This window comes from Varanus komodoensis, unplaced genomic scaffold (genome assembly GCF_004798865.1).
Source record: "Varanus komodoensis strain SLA01 unplaced genomic scaffold, ASM479886v1 scaffold78, whole genome shotgun sequence".
NCBI classification, from domain to species: domain Eukaryota; kingdom Metazoa; phylum Chordata; class Lepidosauria; order Squamata; family Varanidae; genus Varanus; species Varanus komodoensis.
In genome coordinates, this window is record NW_025336455.1 from 1,093,796 (window position 1) to 1,108,584 (window position 14,789).

The 14,789-nt window shown below is 56.8% G+C and overlaps 1 protein-coding gene across 2 annotated transcripts in view; it reads right to left on the reverse strand.

Annotated features, from left to right (window-relative positions):
- The window catches only part of LOC123035300 (1-phosphatidylinositol 4,5-bisphosphate phosphodiesterase gamma-1-like), a 56,165-nt gene that overhangs the window by 24,701 nt on the left and 16,675 nt on the right, over window positions 1-14,789 (reverse strand). For both annotated transcript variants that reach the window (XR_006416913.1, XM_044453331.1), the window contains exons 2-9: window positions 12,700-12,849; window positions 9,636-9,729; window positions 8,907-8,954; window positions 3,769-3,853; window positions 2,324-2,404; window positions 1,616-1,650; window positions 846-918; window positions 372-473 (exon numbers count right to left, since the gene is read on the reverse strand). Coding sequence is in view for 1 of the 2 variants with exons in the window: in XM_044453331.1 (XP_044309266.1) it covers window positions 372-473; window positions 846-918; window positions 1,616-1,650; window positions 2,324-2,404; window positions 3,769-3,853; window positions 8,907-8,954; window positions 9,636-9,729; window positions 12,700-12,849 (668 nt within the window). In the remaining variant the exon portion in view is untranslated. The remainder of the gene's footprint in view (window positions 1-371; window positions 474-845; window positions 919-1,615; window positions 1,651-2,323; window positions 2,405-3,768; window positions 3,854-8,906; window positions 8,955-9,635; window positions 9,730-12,699; window positions 12,850-14,789) is intronic.

The following is a 14,789-nucleotide window of genomic DNA, read 5'->3' on the forward strand; positions in this document are numbered from 1 at the left end:
GCCACCCTTACGAATAAGTAGCCCCTGACGGGGCTCTGGTGTGCCGTCCAAACAAGCCACCGTGGCTTGTGTCGGGATTAAACAACCCTCACACACCCATTGCGTAACCCACGAATAACCCACAGTGAGCCCAGCATGTCACGTGAACCTCCACGGCCACTGAAATAAAAGACTCTTGCCGGGTCTCTTAAAGCTCTGGGCCTGGAGAGGCCCTGCCGGCCACCGTCCTCTGCGAGCCCCCCCCACGCTGCTCCAGAGGGGTCTGCAAGTCCCTCGAGCAGATTTTCAGGGGGCTGCAAGCACAAGCAAGAGTCCCCCCGCAACCCCCACAGCGGGAGAGCAGGGAGGGTGTGGGAGCACAGTGCCCCCACCTCATCCAGCTGGAAGAACGGCTCCGCCATGTCGATGAAGGGGTCCCGCAGGTAGCTGCACATGCACTCGTGGACTCTGGCGATGTCGCTGGCCCACGGCTCCTGCAAGGAAGGGCGGGCGGCAGCTGCAAGGAAGGCGCCCGGCAGCCCTCGGCTGCGGAGACTGTGGGGGACACAAGAGCCCTCCTCCCACGCAGAGGTGCCGCTCCGGCCTTGCTCTGACGTGAGGGGGCAACTCCCTTGGCAGCCCAGGCGGATCCCTTTCGTCATGACCCCACATGTCCAGGCGGGCTCAGGGGGCGCCCCCTTGGCATCCCATCCTGCACAGCAGGCTAGCCTCGGGGGGGGGGGGGGGGGGCGGCCGGGGTCTCCCAGTGAGCTGCATGGCCAAGCAGGGATTTGAACCCAGGGCTCTGCAGCGCACCCGCCTTCCTGTCCTCCTCTGCGAAATCGCCCTCCTCGCTCTGCAAATACCTTCTGATCATATTGCAGGAACTTCTGGAAGTCATACAGGGTGATCTGGCAGAGCTCCGGCCGGTCGACGTTTCTGAGGAGACAGTCGGAGAGACAGAAACGCGTCACAAAGGCTGCATGCATTTCATACACGCAGGGAGACTCCACATGCGGTTCAGTTTGCGGCTGCCGCTACGAAGAGAGGGCTGGAGCTGGGGGAGACGGGCGCTGGGACCTGGGATGCCGAGAGCTACACAGGTCCTTTGAACCATCCCTCAGATGTGTGCACTGAGCACAGCGGGTTCTGAAAGAGGGGAGGCGCATGGCTTCAAGGGCAGGCTGGACGTGCACATGGCGGGCATGTCGTGAGCGGAGCCAGCTGGAGCCGGGGTCAGACTAGATGGCCCGGGAGGCCCCTTGCTCTGTTTCCATGTTTCTATGGCTGGAGGGAAGGTTATCCTATCGCCCATGCAGAACCTCTACCTTCGGAGGCGGACTGACCCCGAGGGACAACCGCCTGCCTTCCCTGCTTCTGGACCCCCCGGGCATCTGGCTGGCCCCTGCTGGAGGAGGGCTGGGCCTGCGCTGGTCCAACCGGCCAGGGAAATCTTCCGCTCGTGGGGAACTTGGTTGCCGCCGCCCCCCTGGGAACCCTCACAAGCGCGCAGGACTCCCAGTGCCTTTCCTGAGCCGCTTCCCTCTCTGTGTGAACAGCCACACAAAGAGGCAGGAAACGGTCTCCAGGAGAGCCTCTTCCACTCGGGGAAAGGGAAGGGGCCTTTGGCACTTACCGCAGGGGAAAGGACAACTCCAGCTGCTCAATGATCTGAAACGCAAAGGAGTGACACAGCCGTCAGGAGCATCGCTCGGGTGCCGCCTCAGTCCAGACTCGCCCCAGGACCAGTCAATGAATGCCGCCGGAATGGACTTTTACACCGGCCCACCGAGAAGACCCCCAGAGGTGCCAAATGCAGCTGTTCTGTGCCAGTGCGTGGCCTGGGCACAGGATTCCAGGGCCAAGCTCATCCCAGACACCTCTCTCGGAGGATCCCGGAGGAAAGGCCCCTTCGCAGAGGGCAGCCAGCGCGGCCTAACCCATTTCCCCTTTCAGCAGCTCTGCCAGGCACTGATCTAAGAGGGCCGTGCTGTTTCTGCAACCCGTCTCAATGCCTCAGTCGCCCAGCCCCGTCTGGACCCTGCGTTTCGCTGCACCTCCAGAAAATCCCTATAAAGGGCAACTGCCGCTCCCGCCCCAATCTGCTCTGCAAAGCACACTCTGGATACACACAGGTGGGGCGCTGGCACTGGATGGTTCCCAGAAGGCAGATCCCCCCCACCAATGCCCAGTAGGTACACCCAGGGGGCTGCACTAAAGAATAAAAATATGGTATTACAACACATAGAAAGCGGCAGCATGGAGCAAAAAGGCCAATATCAGAGGTTATACACTTTTAAAAAACCAGTTCCGTCCATTGCAAGAGCTCTTCCAAGATGCTTACTGATTTCTGGGCATCAAACATCAGGTTTTTGTAGAAGTGAGCAAAGTGGCTGAAGTTAATTTCACTGCGGACTTCTACCTCCTGTTCAGACAAAGGAGCAAAAGGAAGGAGTTAATGCAGCTTTCTTGGACTGGGGCTTCTCGGTCTGCAGGAAACCCGTCATTGCCTGGAGAGGCGGTGGGCTCTCCCACACGGGTGGCATTCAAGAAGAAACTGGACAGCCACCCGGGTGGGGTGGTGCGACTTGGCGTCCTGCAACAGCAGAGGGTTGGCCCCTTCCAACTCCACTCTTCTGTGATCCCGCGACAGGATTCCAAGTTGAATCAGCCCACGGATCTGCCTGGCAGCGGCTCACAGGGCCTGCCACAGCAGCCTGCTACAAACAGCCACTGCCTCCATTTTAAACGGGAGATTCTGCGACAGAGCCTGCAACCTTTCGCCTGGAGAGCACTTAAGAGCTGCCTTCCCCGCACTTCGAAGAGGGCAAGACGGGGCCCTGCAGGCTCGACACGCGAGGCGGGGGAGCAAGGCCCCGGCCGGGCCTCTGCAGCGAGGCCGACAAGCCAAGGGCCCCCCTCTGGGGGACCTGCACGGGGGAGCCGAGTGCACAGAGCTGCAGCTGCCCCTGGGAGCCAGGTGGCTGAGCCCCATCGGCCGTCTGGGCGAGCCCAGGTCAGGGGCCGGGACAGGGCTACGCACGGCATCAGTGCGGGGGGCCGAGGGCGCCACAACCCCTGCCAGGGTTTCGTGGCACCTTGCAAAGTGCAGGTGATCCTTATATCGGCCTCATGGTCACCCCCCTCCCCAGGCAAAAAGAATTTTGCGAAGCACGCGGGTCTCACGTGCCCGCTCAAGGCAAGTGTTTTGCCTTAGGACAGGAATTCCTCGCCACGGTGTCTTATGGAGAGGGGAGAGGGATGCCCAAAGGCGTGGAGGACATCCAATCCCAGCCCTTCGACACGCATGGCCGCTGCATCACAGCCTCCCCTTGTGGGCTCCCGGCAGATTCTGCAACCCACTCCGGCAGCCCCTCTTGTGGCGAAGGCCCGGCACGATGCTGCCGGACACGGCTGCGCGCCTGACGGAGCCGCGCTGGGAACCATTCCCGCACAGCACCCTCAGCCACCTGCTTCACTGCGTCGCGCCCGCTGGGCCCAGGCGGCTTGGCGTTTGGGGAGGGGGCGACCACCCGAGCACCGTCCGTGCCCAGGCAGAGGGCTGCTGCGACTGCCCGCAGAGCCGTGCCACACGGGTCCCCACAGCACGGCCACCTGTCTGGCGAGGGGAGCGAGGCGACGCTTGCAGGCACATGGCTGGCCCATGCAGCAGGGCAACGGCCCGGCGGCCTCTTTCTCTCCGGGGACCCCGTGAAGCTGGTGCCCGACTTCCGCGCCCCCCGTGGGCAAAGCAGGCCGATTCAACGTGGGAAGCGGCTGGCCCCTTACCAGCAGTTTGTCCCTCAGGAACCTCATGTTAGGCACTCTGTAGTTGACCTGGGGCAACATGGCCTTCAGATCCTTGGGGGTTATGCTGCGAGAGAGAGAGAGAGAGGAGGGAAGGTGAAACGGAGCCGGCCGTGCGGGAGTGTGCCAGCGCATTCCTGCCACTGCCAATGATGAAAGAAGAATTTCATCCGTTGCTGGGACAGAAACGATGCTTGTGTCACAGGCCCCTAATCACCCCATTACGGCCCCAGAGCCCTTCCGAAAGTCAGAGCTGTATAGACCAGCTCCACACTCAAGCCTTCAATGGGAGCATCATTCTTAAGATGATCACCTAAGTCCTTTCAAAGCCTTTTCCATTGGGACAGCCCTGCAAGGGCCCTGGCTACACCCCAAGCAGGCCGCTCGCCTTCCACATTTCTCCATCCACTCAACACGCATGCATGACGTTCCTGAGAAGGCTCGGGTGCCAAGGACTAGGGTCAAAACTCAGTTTGAACCACGGGGCACGCGAGCGAACCGGCAAACCCCCTCCGATTGCGGGCACTGTTCTGGGCCCCGGGGGGCTTCCGGGCTGCGGCACTGGGTGCCCAGAAGCCTGTGCAGAGCCAAAGAGGCTGCTCACTCCGTCCAGCGCAGGGCGCACGGCCCCTCTCACCAGACCCACCTCTGCGGGAACCAAGCGATCCGCTAACTGGCAGCCCGCCCCGGCCGGCGCGCTTGCGCTTCCCTCCTGCGGACGGCAGAGGGCTGCAGGGGGAGGCCTCCCTTGCAGCTCCCCCCGCGACCCCACCCTCGGCTAATTTAAGGCAGCTGCTCCGGGCCGGACAGGCCTGGGAGTTTGTTAGGGGAAGTCTCCGAGGAAGGGGGAGGTGGGCGCCCGCTGGATTCCCCCGCCCCGCTTCAATGGGCAGGGGAAGCTTGCAGGAAGGGCTGAAACATCAACCCGGGCAGCACCCTCTTCCCTTGTCCCCACGGACCCTCCGCTCCCCCTCCAGATGTGCCCCTGGAGCGAAGAGGGCGGAATATGCTTGGCTATCCCAGGGTCCACGCAAGAAGCAAAGGGCAACAGGGGCAGCGGGGGGGCAGGGGGAGCCCCGTGCGGGGGCAGGCCTTTCAGTTCGGAAGTGGAGCTGAGAAGAGCAGCCGTGCGTGGCTGGGTGGGTTGGGAGGGCCCCGGGCCCAGGCGGGTCGTCCGGGTTTCCAGAGCCGCCAGAAGAGCTGGCGCTCCAGTTCTGGGCCAGGGAGAGCCTGGACGGGAGACACCCCCACCCCCGGACACGTGGCTCCCTGGGTGGCCAGCGGCCCCTTACGCTCCCTCACCCTAGCCTACCTCGCAGGGTGGTTGTGAGAATGAAATGGGGAGAGGAGCCACCTGCGCACTGCCAGACCACCTTGGAGGAAAGGCGGGGTTGGTTGTCCTGTGATTCATTAGCCGATTTATCCCATGCCTCTCGCCATGGCTGGGTGGGGGAGGCATGAGCAGGCGAATCCGCTTGCGAGGGGCAGATGCCCGTCCGGCTGAGCAGTGGCCTGGGGGCTCCAAGCTCCGGGGGCACGCGGCCGTTCAGCCCCCAGCTTCACTCAGCGGCTGGCACAGGGGCACGATCCCCTGGGAAGACCCTCGCGCTCCCCATTGCTGGAAAAGCAGGAGAAGTTGTCAGTGCAAACGTGGAAAAGGGACTCTGGCCTGGACAAGTCTCCTGACGATCCATCGTTTTCCCTGTGCCAGGAGAAAACCGCCTCGTTCTCCCTGCATGTAGAGCTTTCTTTTAAGCTACTGCACTTCCAGTCGTTCTTTTCCTGTTGTTAACAGTTTGCTTGATTTTATTCTGCTGCATTGCAAGCATCGCAGTGAATTGGCACTCAAGAGCGAACAAAAACATCTGAACAAACGGAAGGACTCTGCATGCAGCGCTCTGGCTGCAGAACAGGGGCATGCCTTGCTGCACAGGCCAAGGTGCTGGACCTCAGCGAGGATTCTTTCCACGAATCCCAGCAACTAGGCACGAGGTCAGCTTTCCCCAGCTCGGTAGGCTGCTCCGAAGGGCCACAGGACATGGCCCTTGTCCTTCCAGGCGTTGGAAGGGACACTTCTGAAACAAGGAAGCGCCAGCATCCTTAAGGCAGAGGGTTCCCTAAATCACATACACCCTGGCAGAGGAAGAGGACCACTGCTGATAATCTGGGGGACAGAACATGCCACAGAAACATCTGCCTTTCATGCTGTATCTTTGAGTAGGGTTAGAAGAATCCCAGGAGGGTCCCTTCATTTCGGCCAGACAAACCTGGCCTAGACAGACCAGGGCAGGGCCTGAGTTGGGATATTATTGTTTTCTGTGTTACCAAATCCATGCTGTACTCTTGGTGTGTCCCCATGAAAGTAATTCCAGACTGATCAACATATTTACCAGAAGGCCTGGTTCACATGTAAGAGTAACCCATGGTTAGGTAATCCAGGGCTTGTTGAATTCTAGGTTGTTGTGATGTGCAAACCCAGTCAAATGGTGACCTCTGGGTTGTTTCAAGGGTTAATTTGCAAAGCCACAACAATGGTGGGCAAGAGTGATGAAAAAGCCTCAGCTGCTTGGCATGCCAGTTCGATGACATTGCAAAAGTGTTTAGGAGACATGATTAAAACAAGTTTTACTAGAACTTATAAGATTAAATATGGTTGCCACAGAATATTCCCAGAAGCTGCTGAAAATTCCAGTTTGGGACATCATACATCGTCATATTCGAATCATGTATAAAATAACATTAGTGATATTAAGCCTCTTTCGAGACACTAATTGGATTAAAGCATTAAAACAATTCTCAAGAGAGCTGAGAACCCTTTATCAAATAATTCCACTGGGACTAAAGAAAGAGGGACACAAGAGGTGTTTTGATGAAGTAATCCAGCTGTAATTATGGGAGCCATGCCTGTACTGAATTCCCGCAGGATTAAGATGCACAATTTACTAAGCGAATGGGGGGGGGGGATTGCCGTGAGCGTCAAATGAGCCACGCAGGACATAAAATGAGTGCCGGATAAAACACCCTCTGTGGATTCTAGCAAGTTCTCAAAGAGGCTCGTTGCTGCCTGAACGTGGCGCTCTGGGTGACCGAGGAGCCCGAAAAACAGCCCTGTTGGGCCTCCACTTTCTCCTAGTTCAGCCTTGCATCCCTTCCTGCCTCCACACCCTCTTCTTCCTGCCCGGATCCCCAGTCTTTCCTCTCCAGCATCCTGTTTACTCACTGTTGGCCTACGAGGGGGGCGAGAGGTCACCTCTCCTGCCTCCTTTCCATGACGCTCCTCGCCCGGGAGCCGCGGCTCTTTGCTGGCTCTCCTTTGGCCCTCTTGCAATCCCTTTGTTTTAGAGCATGAGACTCGGAGCTTCGTGCCCAGACCAAGAAAAGGGCTCTGCCCAGGAGAAACCATGTGAGCCCCCCCCCCCACCCCGGACAAAATGAGAGCAACCCCACCAACAGTGACTTCCTAACGAGGAGGGGCTCCACCGCTCCACTGGGCCAGAGGAAGGTCCGGCGGCTCCAGGCCCTGGGAGCTTTGCCCACAGCAACTGGTACACAAAACATGCCTCTGACTGGCGAGGCTACACACAAGCCAACAGTGCGCTGCAGCCGCCAAAGGGGCAAATGCTATTTTGGGATGCATTTACAGAAGGACTGCTTCCAAATCTCGAGAAGCAGTCGTTCCCCTATACTCCTCACTGGTCAGACCTCACCTGGAATACCGTGTCCAGTTCTGGGCACCAAGATTTCAGGAAGATGCAGCTAAATTAGAAAGGGTCCAGCGGAGGGTGACAGAAATGATGCAGGGTTTGGAGACACTGCCCTGTGGGGAGGGACTGAGAGAACTGGGCATGTTCAGCCTTGGAAGGGAAGACTGAGGGGGGACATGGGATCCCTCTAAAAATACCTCCAAGGCTGCCACAAAGAGGAAGGGCAGGATCTCCTCTCGCTGACGCCAGAGTGCAGAACACGGAATAATCAGTCCAAGTTGCGACAACCCAGATTCAGGCTGGACATCAGGAAATGCTTCCTCACAGTCAGAGCAATGAGACAGTGGGACCAGCTGCCCGGAGAGGTGGGGGACTGCCCCACACTGGGGACATTCAAGGAGAAACTGGGCAGCCCTCTGAGTGGGGTGGTATGACTTGGAGTCCTGCAACAGCAGGGGGCTGGACTAGATGGCCTTCATGGCCCCTCCAACTCTGCCAGTCTATGGTTGTGTGAAAGGCAATCTGCCTCGAGGGCAGTTTGCAGCCACGGGTGGCCCTTGCTTCTCCCACAAATGGTCTGGTCCTTTCCTGCAAGCTGCCCACGCGAATGCCCAGCACCATCAAGGGAGGCTGACGGCTCTCGGCAGCCGTGTGGGCAGAAAGCACCATTCGGCTGCAGGACTCCCAGCTGGGCAGGGCAGGGCAGGGCAGGGCAGGGCAGGGCAGGGCAGGGCAGGGCAGGCTGCCCCAGCCGGCTTGGGGTCTACCAAGCCAGCAAGCAAGCAAGTTCCCAGCCAGCAAGTGAGCAATCACACTGAACGAACCGAGAGAGGAACAGGAGCTTGGCCGTGGAGTTCAGCAGGGGAGGTCAAGGTGACGCCCCCCCTTTTCTCCTTCCTGGAACCCGCACAAGGGCCAGAGGGTCCGAGCCCCAGCTCAGTGCAGGGCTGCAGGTTCGGCCCTCCCTGCCAGGTGGCTGTCCAGCTGCCCCCTGAACACCTGCATGCCCTCCTTGCGTCATGGGCTCCATTCAGTCTGACCCCCTTTTTTCTGAACCCGGTCGTCCCGCTCCCCCTCTCTGGGGCAGCAGAAGGCATCGTCAGGCGCGTGGCAGCACCTCAGCTATGTGGCCAGCCAGGCGCCCCCTGCCTGGGGGCGCCACGCTTCCCTCCCCCAGCCACCCCCCGCCCCGTGCGGTGTGGCTCACCACCTCCCCTGCCCACGGTGACGCAGCCCTGGCCACGGACAGGGGGAGAGGGGCTGTGAAGGGCGGGTTGCGGCCTTGCGAGGGGCGGCACTCTGCACGTGAACAAGACGGGGGGGTGCAGGAGGCGGGAGAGAGCCCCGCAGAAGCAGCCGCCCCGAAGGGAGGCCAGCCCTCACGTCCCTCAAAAGCGGGGCGCCCTCCCCACTCACCTCCCTTCCCGCGATCTGTCCATCGAGTCAAACTGCTTTCTCAGCCACCTGAGGAAAGAGGAGGGAGAGAGGGCATCAGCGTTTGGTCCACTGAGGCACAGAACCGCTGGCGCGTTTATCGAGTGCCTCCCACAGGTCTCCTCCTGGGTAGCTGGAGTCACAGCTGTCACCTGGACGTGTGATCCTCGTTCAAAGGCAGAGCTCAGCGCACTTCTCCCACAAGAGTCCCGGCACCACGCCTCCCACCTTCTGACCTTCAGAACATAAACTGCCTTGCTGGATCAGAGCAAAGACCCAGCTAGAAGGGGGGAGAACACAGAGTGACCACAAAGGGGCTTTTTGTGGAACATCTACTGCAGCTCTTTCCCCACAGCTGAGCTACGGCGCTTTTCCCAACGTCCCAGGATGCCTCTACCCAAAGGGGAGGTGCTGGCTTGCTGACTCTCTGGAAGGCTGAGCAGAAGAGGGCCCTGAGCCAGCCTCTCCTGCATGAGGAGCAGCAGGGCAGATGGTTGGTGTGGTCTTATCCAGGAGACTGAAGGGAACAGGTGGGAGAACGAGCTGAGCTGAGCTGAGCTGAGCTGAGCTCATTCAATAGGACAAGCACACAGGGACTCTTTATTCACTTGGTGTGGCATTCAAGGTGAAGCTAGGCCCGTAACGTTCTTTGGGGGCCAGGCAGCCGCACCCTACTCTCCCCCACAGAACAGTTCCTCCAGCTCCCTGCACCTTTCGATCAGGAGCGGCGTCTGCGATCGTTGCGTGTCCGTCACCAGCCAGTTCAGACCTGCCACCCAGAGACTGACATCATCTTCGCAGAAGGCTGAGAAATAAAACATAACAAACAGACGTGGCGGGAAAAGGAAGAAAGAGCTGGTCATATTTGACCCAAGGGAAGGCCTGCCAGCCGTGGATGCTCGGCTGGAATTCGGGAAGGGGGTCCAGTTCCTCCCGTGGAGCACTGCAGCTGTTTAGCAAGACTCCACGGTGACCACTGTATCCCCCTGTAGCTTAGTGTTCCTTACCAAACAGCAGGGATGGCTCTGCCAAGGAAACTGGAGGGGAAGGCTGACCTGGGGATTCCCTGCAGCCAAATTCAATTGATTCCCTTTTGCAATTCAATCAAATTTAATTGATTCCCTTCTGCATGGGGAGGGGTGTCATGCTGGGGAGAAGGAGAAGAAATATGGCTGAATAGAACCTAAGGCTTGTTGGAAGCCTCTGAGCACTCCCAGTTGGAGTATGTCAAGCCACTAGCCCCTCTTTTTCCTCCTTAACCAGTTTTCTGCTGGACGAAAAATGATAGAGGAAGCGGTGGGAAAATTATGGGCCAGTTGTGCACTGAAGCAGCCACATCTGGATTCTGTGCAGAAATGCTGCCCAGGAAGCATGATGAACTTCCTCTAAGCCTCAGCACAACCATTTTTATTTCTCCCGCGTTACTTGCTCTTGGGACAACAGAAAGATTTTTTATGCAAACAGTCAGGGGGTTCACTCAAATAGCATCTCTGGAGAGATTTACAGATTATTTCAACATTATTTCTTAGATTAAGAAGGTGTGCAGGAGCCTTATTTTAAGTTCAGGGTTCTTCTAGGTGGCTTTTGCTTCAGAACAGTTAAAGTGGAGCGTTTTATTTTATTTTTTACAGATAAGGGTTGCCTGTATTTTCCAAGGACAACTAGAATCGCAGTGGGCACAAAAATTCACAGAAAATGAGATAACAAATATGTCACTTGGATAAACTGAATTAAATAGCATGACTTCTGCTGATACAACAGTTCTGCATTGGCACAGACCTTCCATCACTCCAGATCCAAATATTATATAAATATAAATGATGTTTAGATCAGTTTGAGGATAAATGTGTACAAAGGGAGAGAGATATTTTCCAGGGAAAAATGGCAGCCCATTTGCATCTGTGCTCACGGCACCAGCCTAGACAACACGGAAGGAAGGTGCGCCGCACGCCTCCGTGTTCTGTGAGTCTTGGCGGCTTTGTTTGTGTTGGCCGGGGGCCAGGGCGAGACAAAACACACAGACATTATCACCCTGCAGGTTTCAGAATTAGAATCACACCAAGGCACAGCAAGAACTCCAAGCTCGAAAACAAACTTTGAGATTAAATGCAAGTTAGACGAATCAGCAAAAGCAAGCCGATGGGGCGCATTGCCTTGATGGAACGCGAATGACACAGCAAAAGGTCTTCGTTGCAGCAGAGCGTCTGGAAGGGCAGCCAGGAAGCGTTTTGCAGCCTTCCTGGTCCTCTCTGCATCGTGGTCTCCCCTGATGAATGGCTGCTGTGCCCCCTCCCAGGTGGTTTTCTCACACTGTGCCCCGTGCCAGCACACAAAGGACGGTTTAATAGATTATGCAGCTGCTCTCCCAAACTGCACCAGCACAATTCAGGCTTACCTTGAGATTGCGAGCAAATGCCTGAAACGTTTGGGGGCACTGCCTGAAATTGGAATGTGGCAGAGGCCCACTTCAGTGGCTAATAAAGCAGGCTCTAAGAGCTAACTCCCCAAGGAATCGGAGCGCTTTACATAATTATGGTGAAGTAAACCTGCATCTACTTTCAAAAAGGCCATAAAATACTTAACATTTTATAGTACCTTCAACTGTCCAGACTATTCTCGTGCATGAATTCATTCGAACTCTTATTAGCAATATCAGCTCCCCTTTTGCTGCTGGAGAGGTCATGAGAGTGGCTAAGAGCAAAAGAAAACAACTACCCAGTCCATCCTCTAGGATGTGTACGTGTTGCCACTGAAACGTAGGTAAACCAAGCCATGCTAACTAACCATGGTTTGTTAACAACAAATAAGTGATGGTTTACAACCCGACAACAACCCATGGGTTCTCTTCATGGGTTGCTCATGGTTAAAGACCATGGTTAGTTGGCGCTGCTGGCTTAGCACAACAAACAGCCCACGGTTCAGTGATATCCACACCCAAGACATATTTAAGCTTGAGTGGAGGTTACCCATTTTGTGAGTGAGTTGTGGGCAGACGTGAGATTCAAATAAGGGACTTCCCATTTACAGGTCAGTCTCTTTTATTCTCGTCGTGGGGAACTGGCTGGAAGGAGCTGTTTTGTTAGCATCAGCCTGAACTGCAAGCAGAAGTTGGGAAGTAGCGTCCCAGCAATCCAAATTAAAGTCAATAGCATCGACTCATCAATGTTTCCAAAATACTGAAACGCTGGAATAAAACTTGAGCTGGGAAAAGCAAGGGGCACATGGCTAACACGATAATTAAAAAGAGGGGGGCAACCAGGCATGCCGGGATGGTCTCCTTCCGGACATCGGCTGCTGCAGCTGGCCGCTCCCGCAGCCAACAGCAAGCTGGGCACTTCTCTGAGAAGGCAACATCAGCCTCGTGTTCAGAGATGCAATCAGCCCTGACGGAAATTTGAGCTGGAGGGTAACCACAGACGGTCTCGGTTTGCTTAACTGAAAGCAGAGATTAGATCTGCAAAAGTTGCAACTTGTTCGTGTCCCTAATCACAGTATTCTAGCCATTCTGTGAGTCGCACCACAAAGACTGCACGGATGCACTCCGTCGTCTTCCACAGTGCTAAGGGGCAACCCCTCTCATGCACGTAACCGATGGTACTGACGGGGACTCGCATGTGCGAGAGGGTGCCTCCGATTCCGGGGTTTCACCGTCATCCCTCAGTGGATCTGAGCCTTCACTTTAACAAGACAAACCCACTGAAAAGTCGGCCAACATCTCCCCTCCAAAGGAAAATACACTAGGAGCTTAACATTATTCCTATCACCCTTCACTGACCAGCAACACTCAACGTCTTCAGCCTGAAGTCCATCCCATATAAGATGACAAAACACAACGCAGAGTCCAGTTTCCGGGCTTCTTCGGGGTATCGTTCGAAATCCCGGGAATTTTTTCCTGCCCGGATCTCCTTAATTTCCCTGATGTCCACTGCAGAAAGAAGCAGAGAGAGGTGAACATGTGCATAGCTGTTCCAAGATTTCGAAGGATTATGCTAGCTAGACAGCACCCTGCCCCAGCATGTCTAGAACTTTATTTTTATGAGTTTCTTATTACATTTAAACCTCGCCTTTTGGCTCTGGAAAGGAATGCAAGGAAGCGTCCATCGCTCTCCTCTCCCTTTTATCCACACAACAACCTCGCGAAGTTGGTCGGGTTGAGAATCAGCCACCAGCCCAGAGTTACCAGTGAGCTTTGTGGCTCAGCGGGAACTAGAACTTAGATTTCCCAAGAGTCCAACCCTCAAGATGCTGTGCCACATGGGCTCCACGGGAATCGTCCAGTTGGCTCGGTCATTTCTCCTTCCTTTAATGCTGCCAACGGCAACCGGCCACAGGCTGGATTCTTTCAACATCACGCAGAACACTTCATAATCTTGTATTCTGCACCACCATCTGGTTAGATATTCAGAGCCAATTCATGTAATTCCCAGAGCGGTATTTGCATGGAATTAATTAATCCTGAATTTAAAAACCACTGTTGGGCTCTATTGTACTCACCATCTCGACACGCACAGTGTATTATTTGTGGTCTACATACAGTTCTGCTTCACAGTGTTTTGCCCTTGAGAGCAGCCTAATAACGTTTTCAAGTCAATAAATATAATTTCTATTCCCCTACCTCACTTGACCTGGGTAGCTGTCAGGTTTCCTAGGATTTGGACAACAGAATTCAACAGGTGCCGCTGCCTCCAGCATGGAAATGCACTGAGGAGAGCAGGATGCACCTGCCATGTCCCTGCACATCAAGAAGAGGCCCAGGAGGATTTCGGGGATGGGTCACGCCTGCGTGTCCAGCCTTGGCTTTGGCCACACTGGTCTCCCAGCCAACCATGGGGCACATATTCCTCGAAAAGCAGACTCTGGTCTGTCTGGCCAGCGAGTGCCCCCCACAGCTGCAGGACCTGCCAGTCCGGTGGCAAAGCACTCTTCCTTCCCAGTTCCCCCAATGCGCCCCAGTCCCACCCCCCCTTTACTGAGCCGCCTCCACTGGGTAATGCCAGGGTGTTGTCAGGACGCACCTGGCTGTCATCCACCTGCACTCGGTGGAGGGAGGGGCTTCCCTTGCTAGGATAAATCCCCCATCGGGGCAGGGTGTGGGAAAAGGGCACGACGGGGCGGCACGGGAACAACTGGCAGGCACAGGGAGCTGAACATGTCCCTGCACACAGCTGCCTTGTGAAGGCAGCGCCTAATAGCGCAAAATTCCTCTGGGTGCGTCACTGCGCTTAGCGCGCGCGCGCACACACACACACACATATGACCAAGTTTCACCCTCACCATCAGCAGCGGCAGGAAAACATGTAAGTGCCTTGAAAAGGGCAGCGCTGCGTGAAGCCTCAGAACGACAAGCACAAGTCCCTAGGCGTACAGCCCGAGTGCCGTTAGAGTTACGTGTGGTAGAGTCCTCTCCGACTGGTGGCCACCCGAACAGTGGGTGCCCCAAAGCGCCCTGTCAGAGGCAGCACCGGCACTTCCTGAGGGCACCAGGTTGGGGGAGGCAGCCTTCCTAAGACGAAGCGGAGGGGCCTGGGGCCGTGACCTGACAGGCGTCCCCCAGCGGAAACACACGGCTCAGCCGCCCCGCACGGCCCTGTGCTGGTTGGCCCCCTGCCACTGGCCTCACGCTCGCCCCAGGCTGCATTCGGCCTCCCTGCCTGGGGGCTGAGCGCCTCTCGGGGACCCCCCTCCCTCGCGCTTCTCCTCTCCGGCCACAAGCGAAGGAGACACCCCACGGGCCGTTTCCCAGGCCTTATTCTGGGCGGCCTTTGGAAACCGATCCCACACGCAGGCAGCGCAGGGAGTGAGGCGGGGGCTGGAGCAGCGGCTCAGCAAGGTGGGGGGCTCTTTGCCCCGGACGAGCGGAAGAGC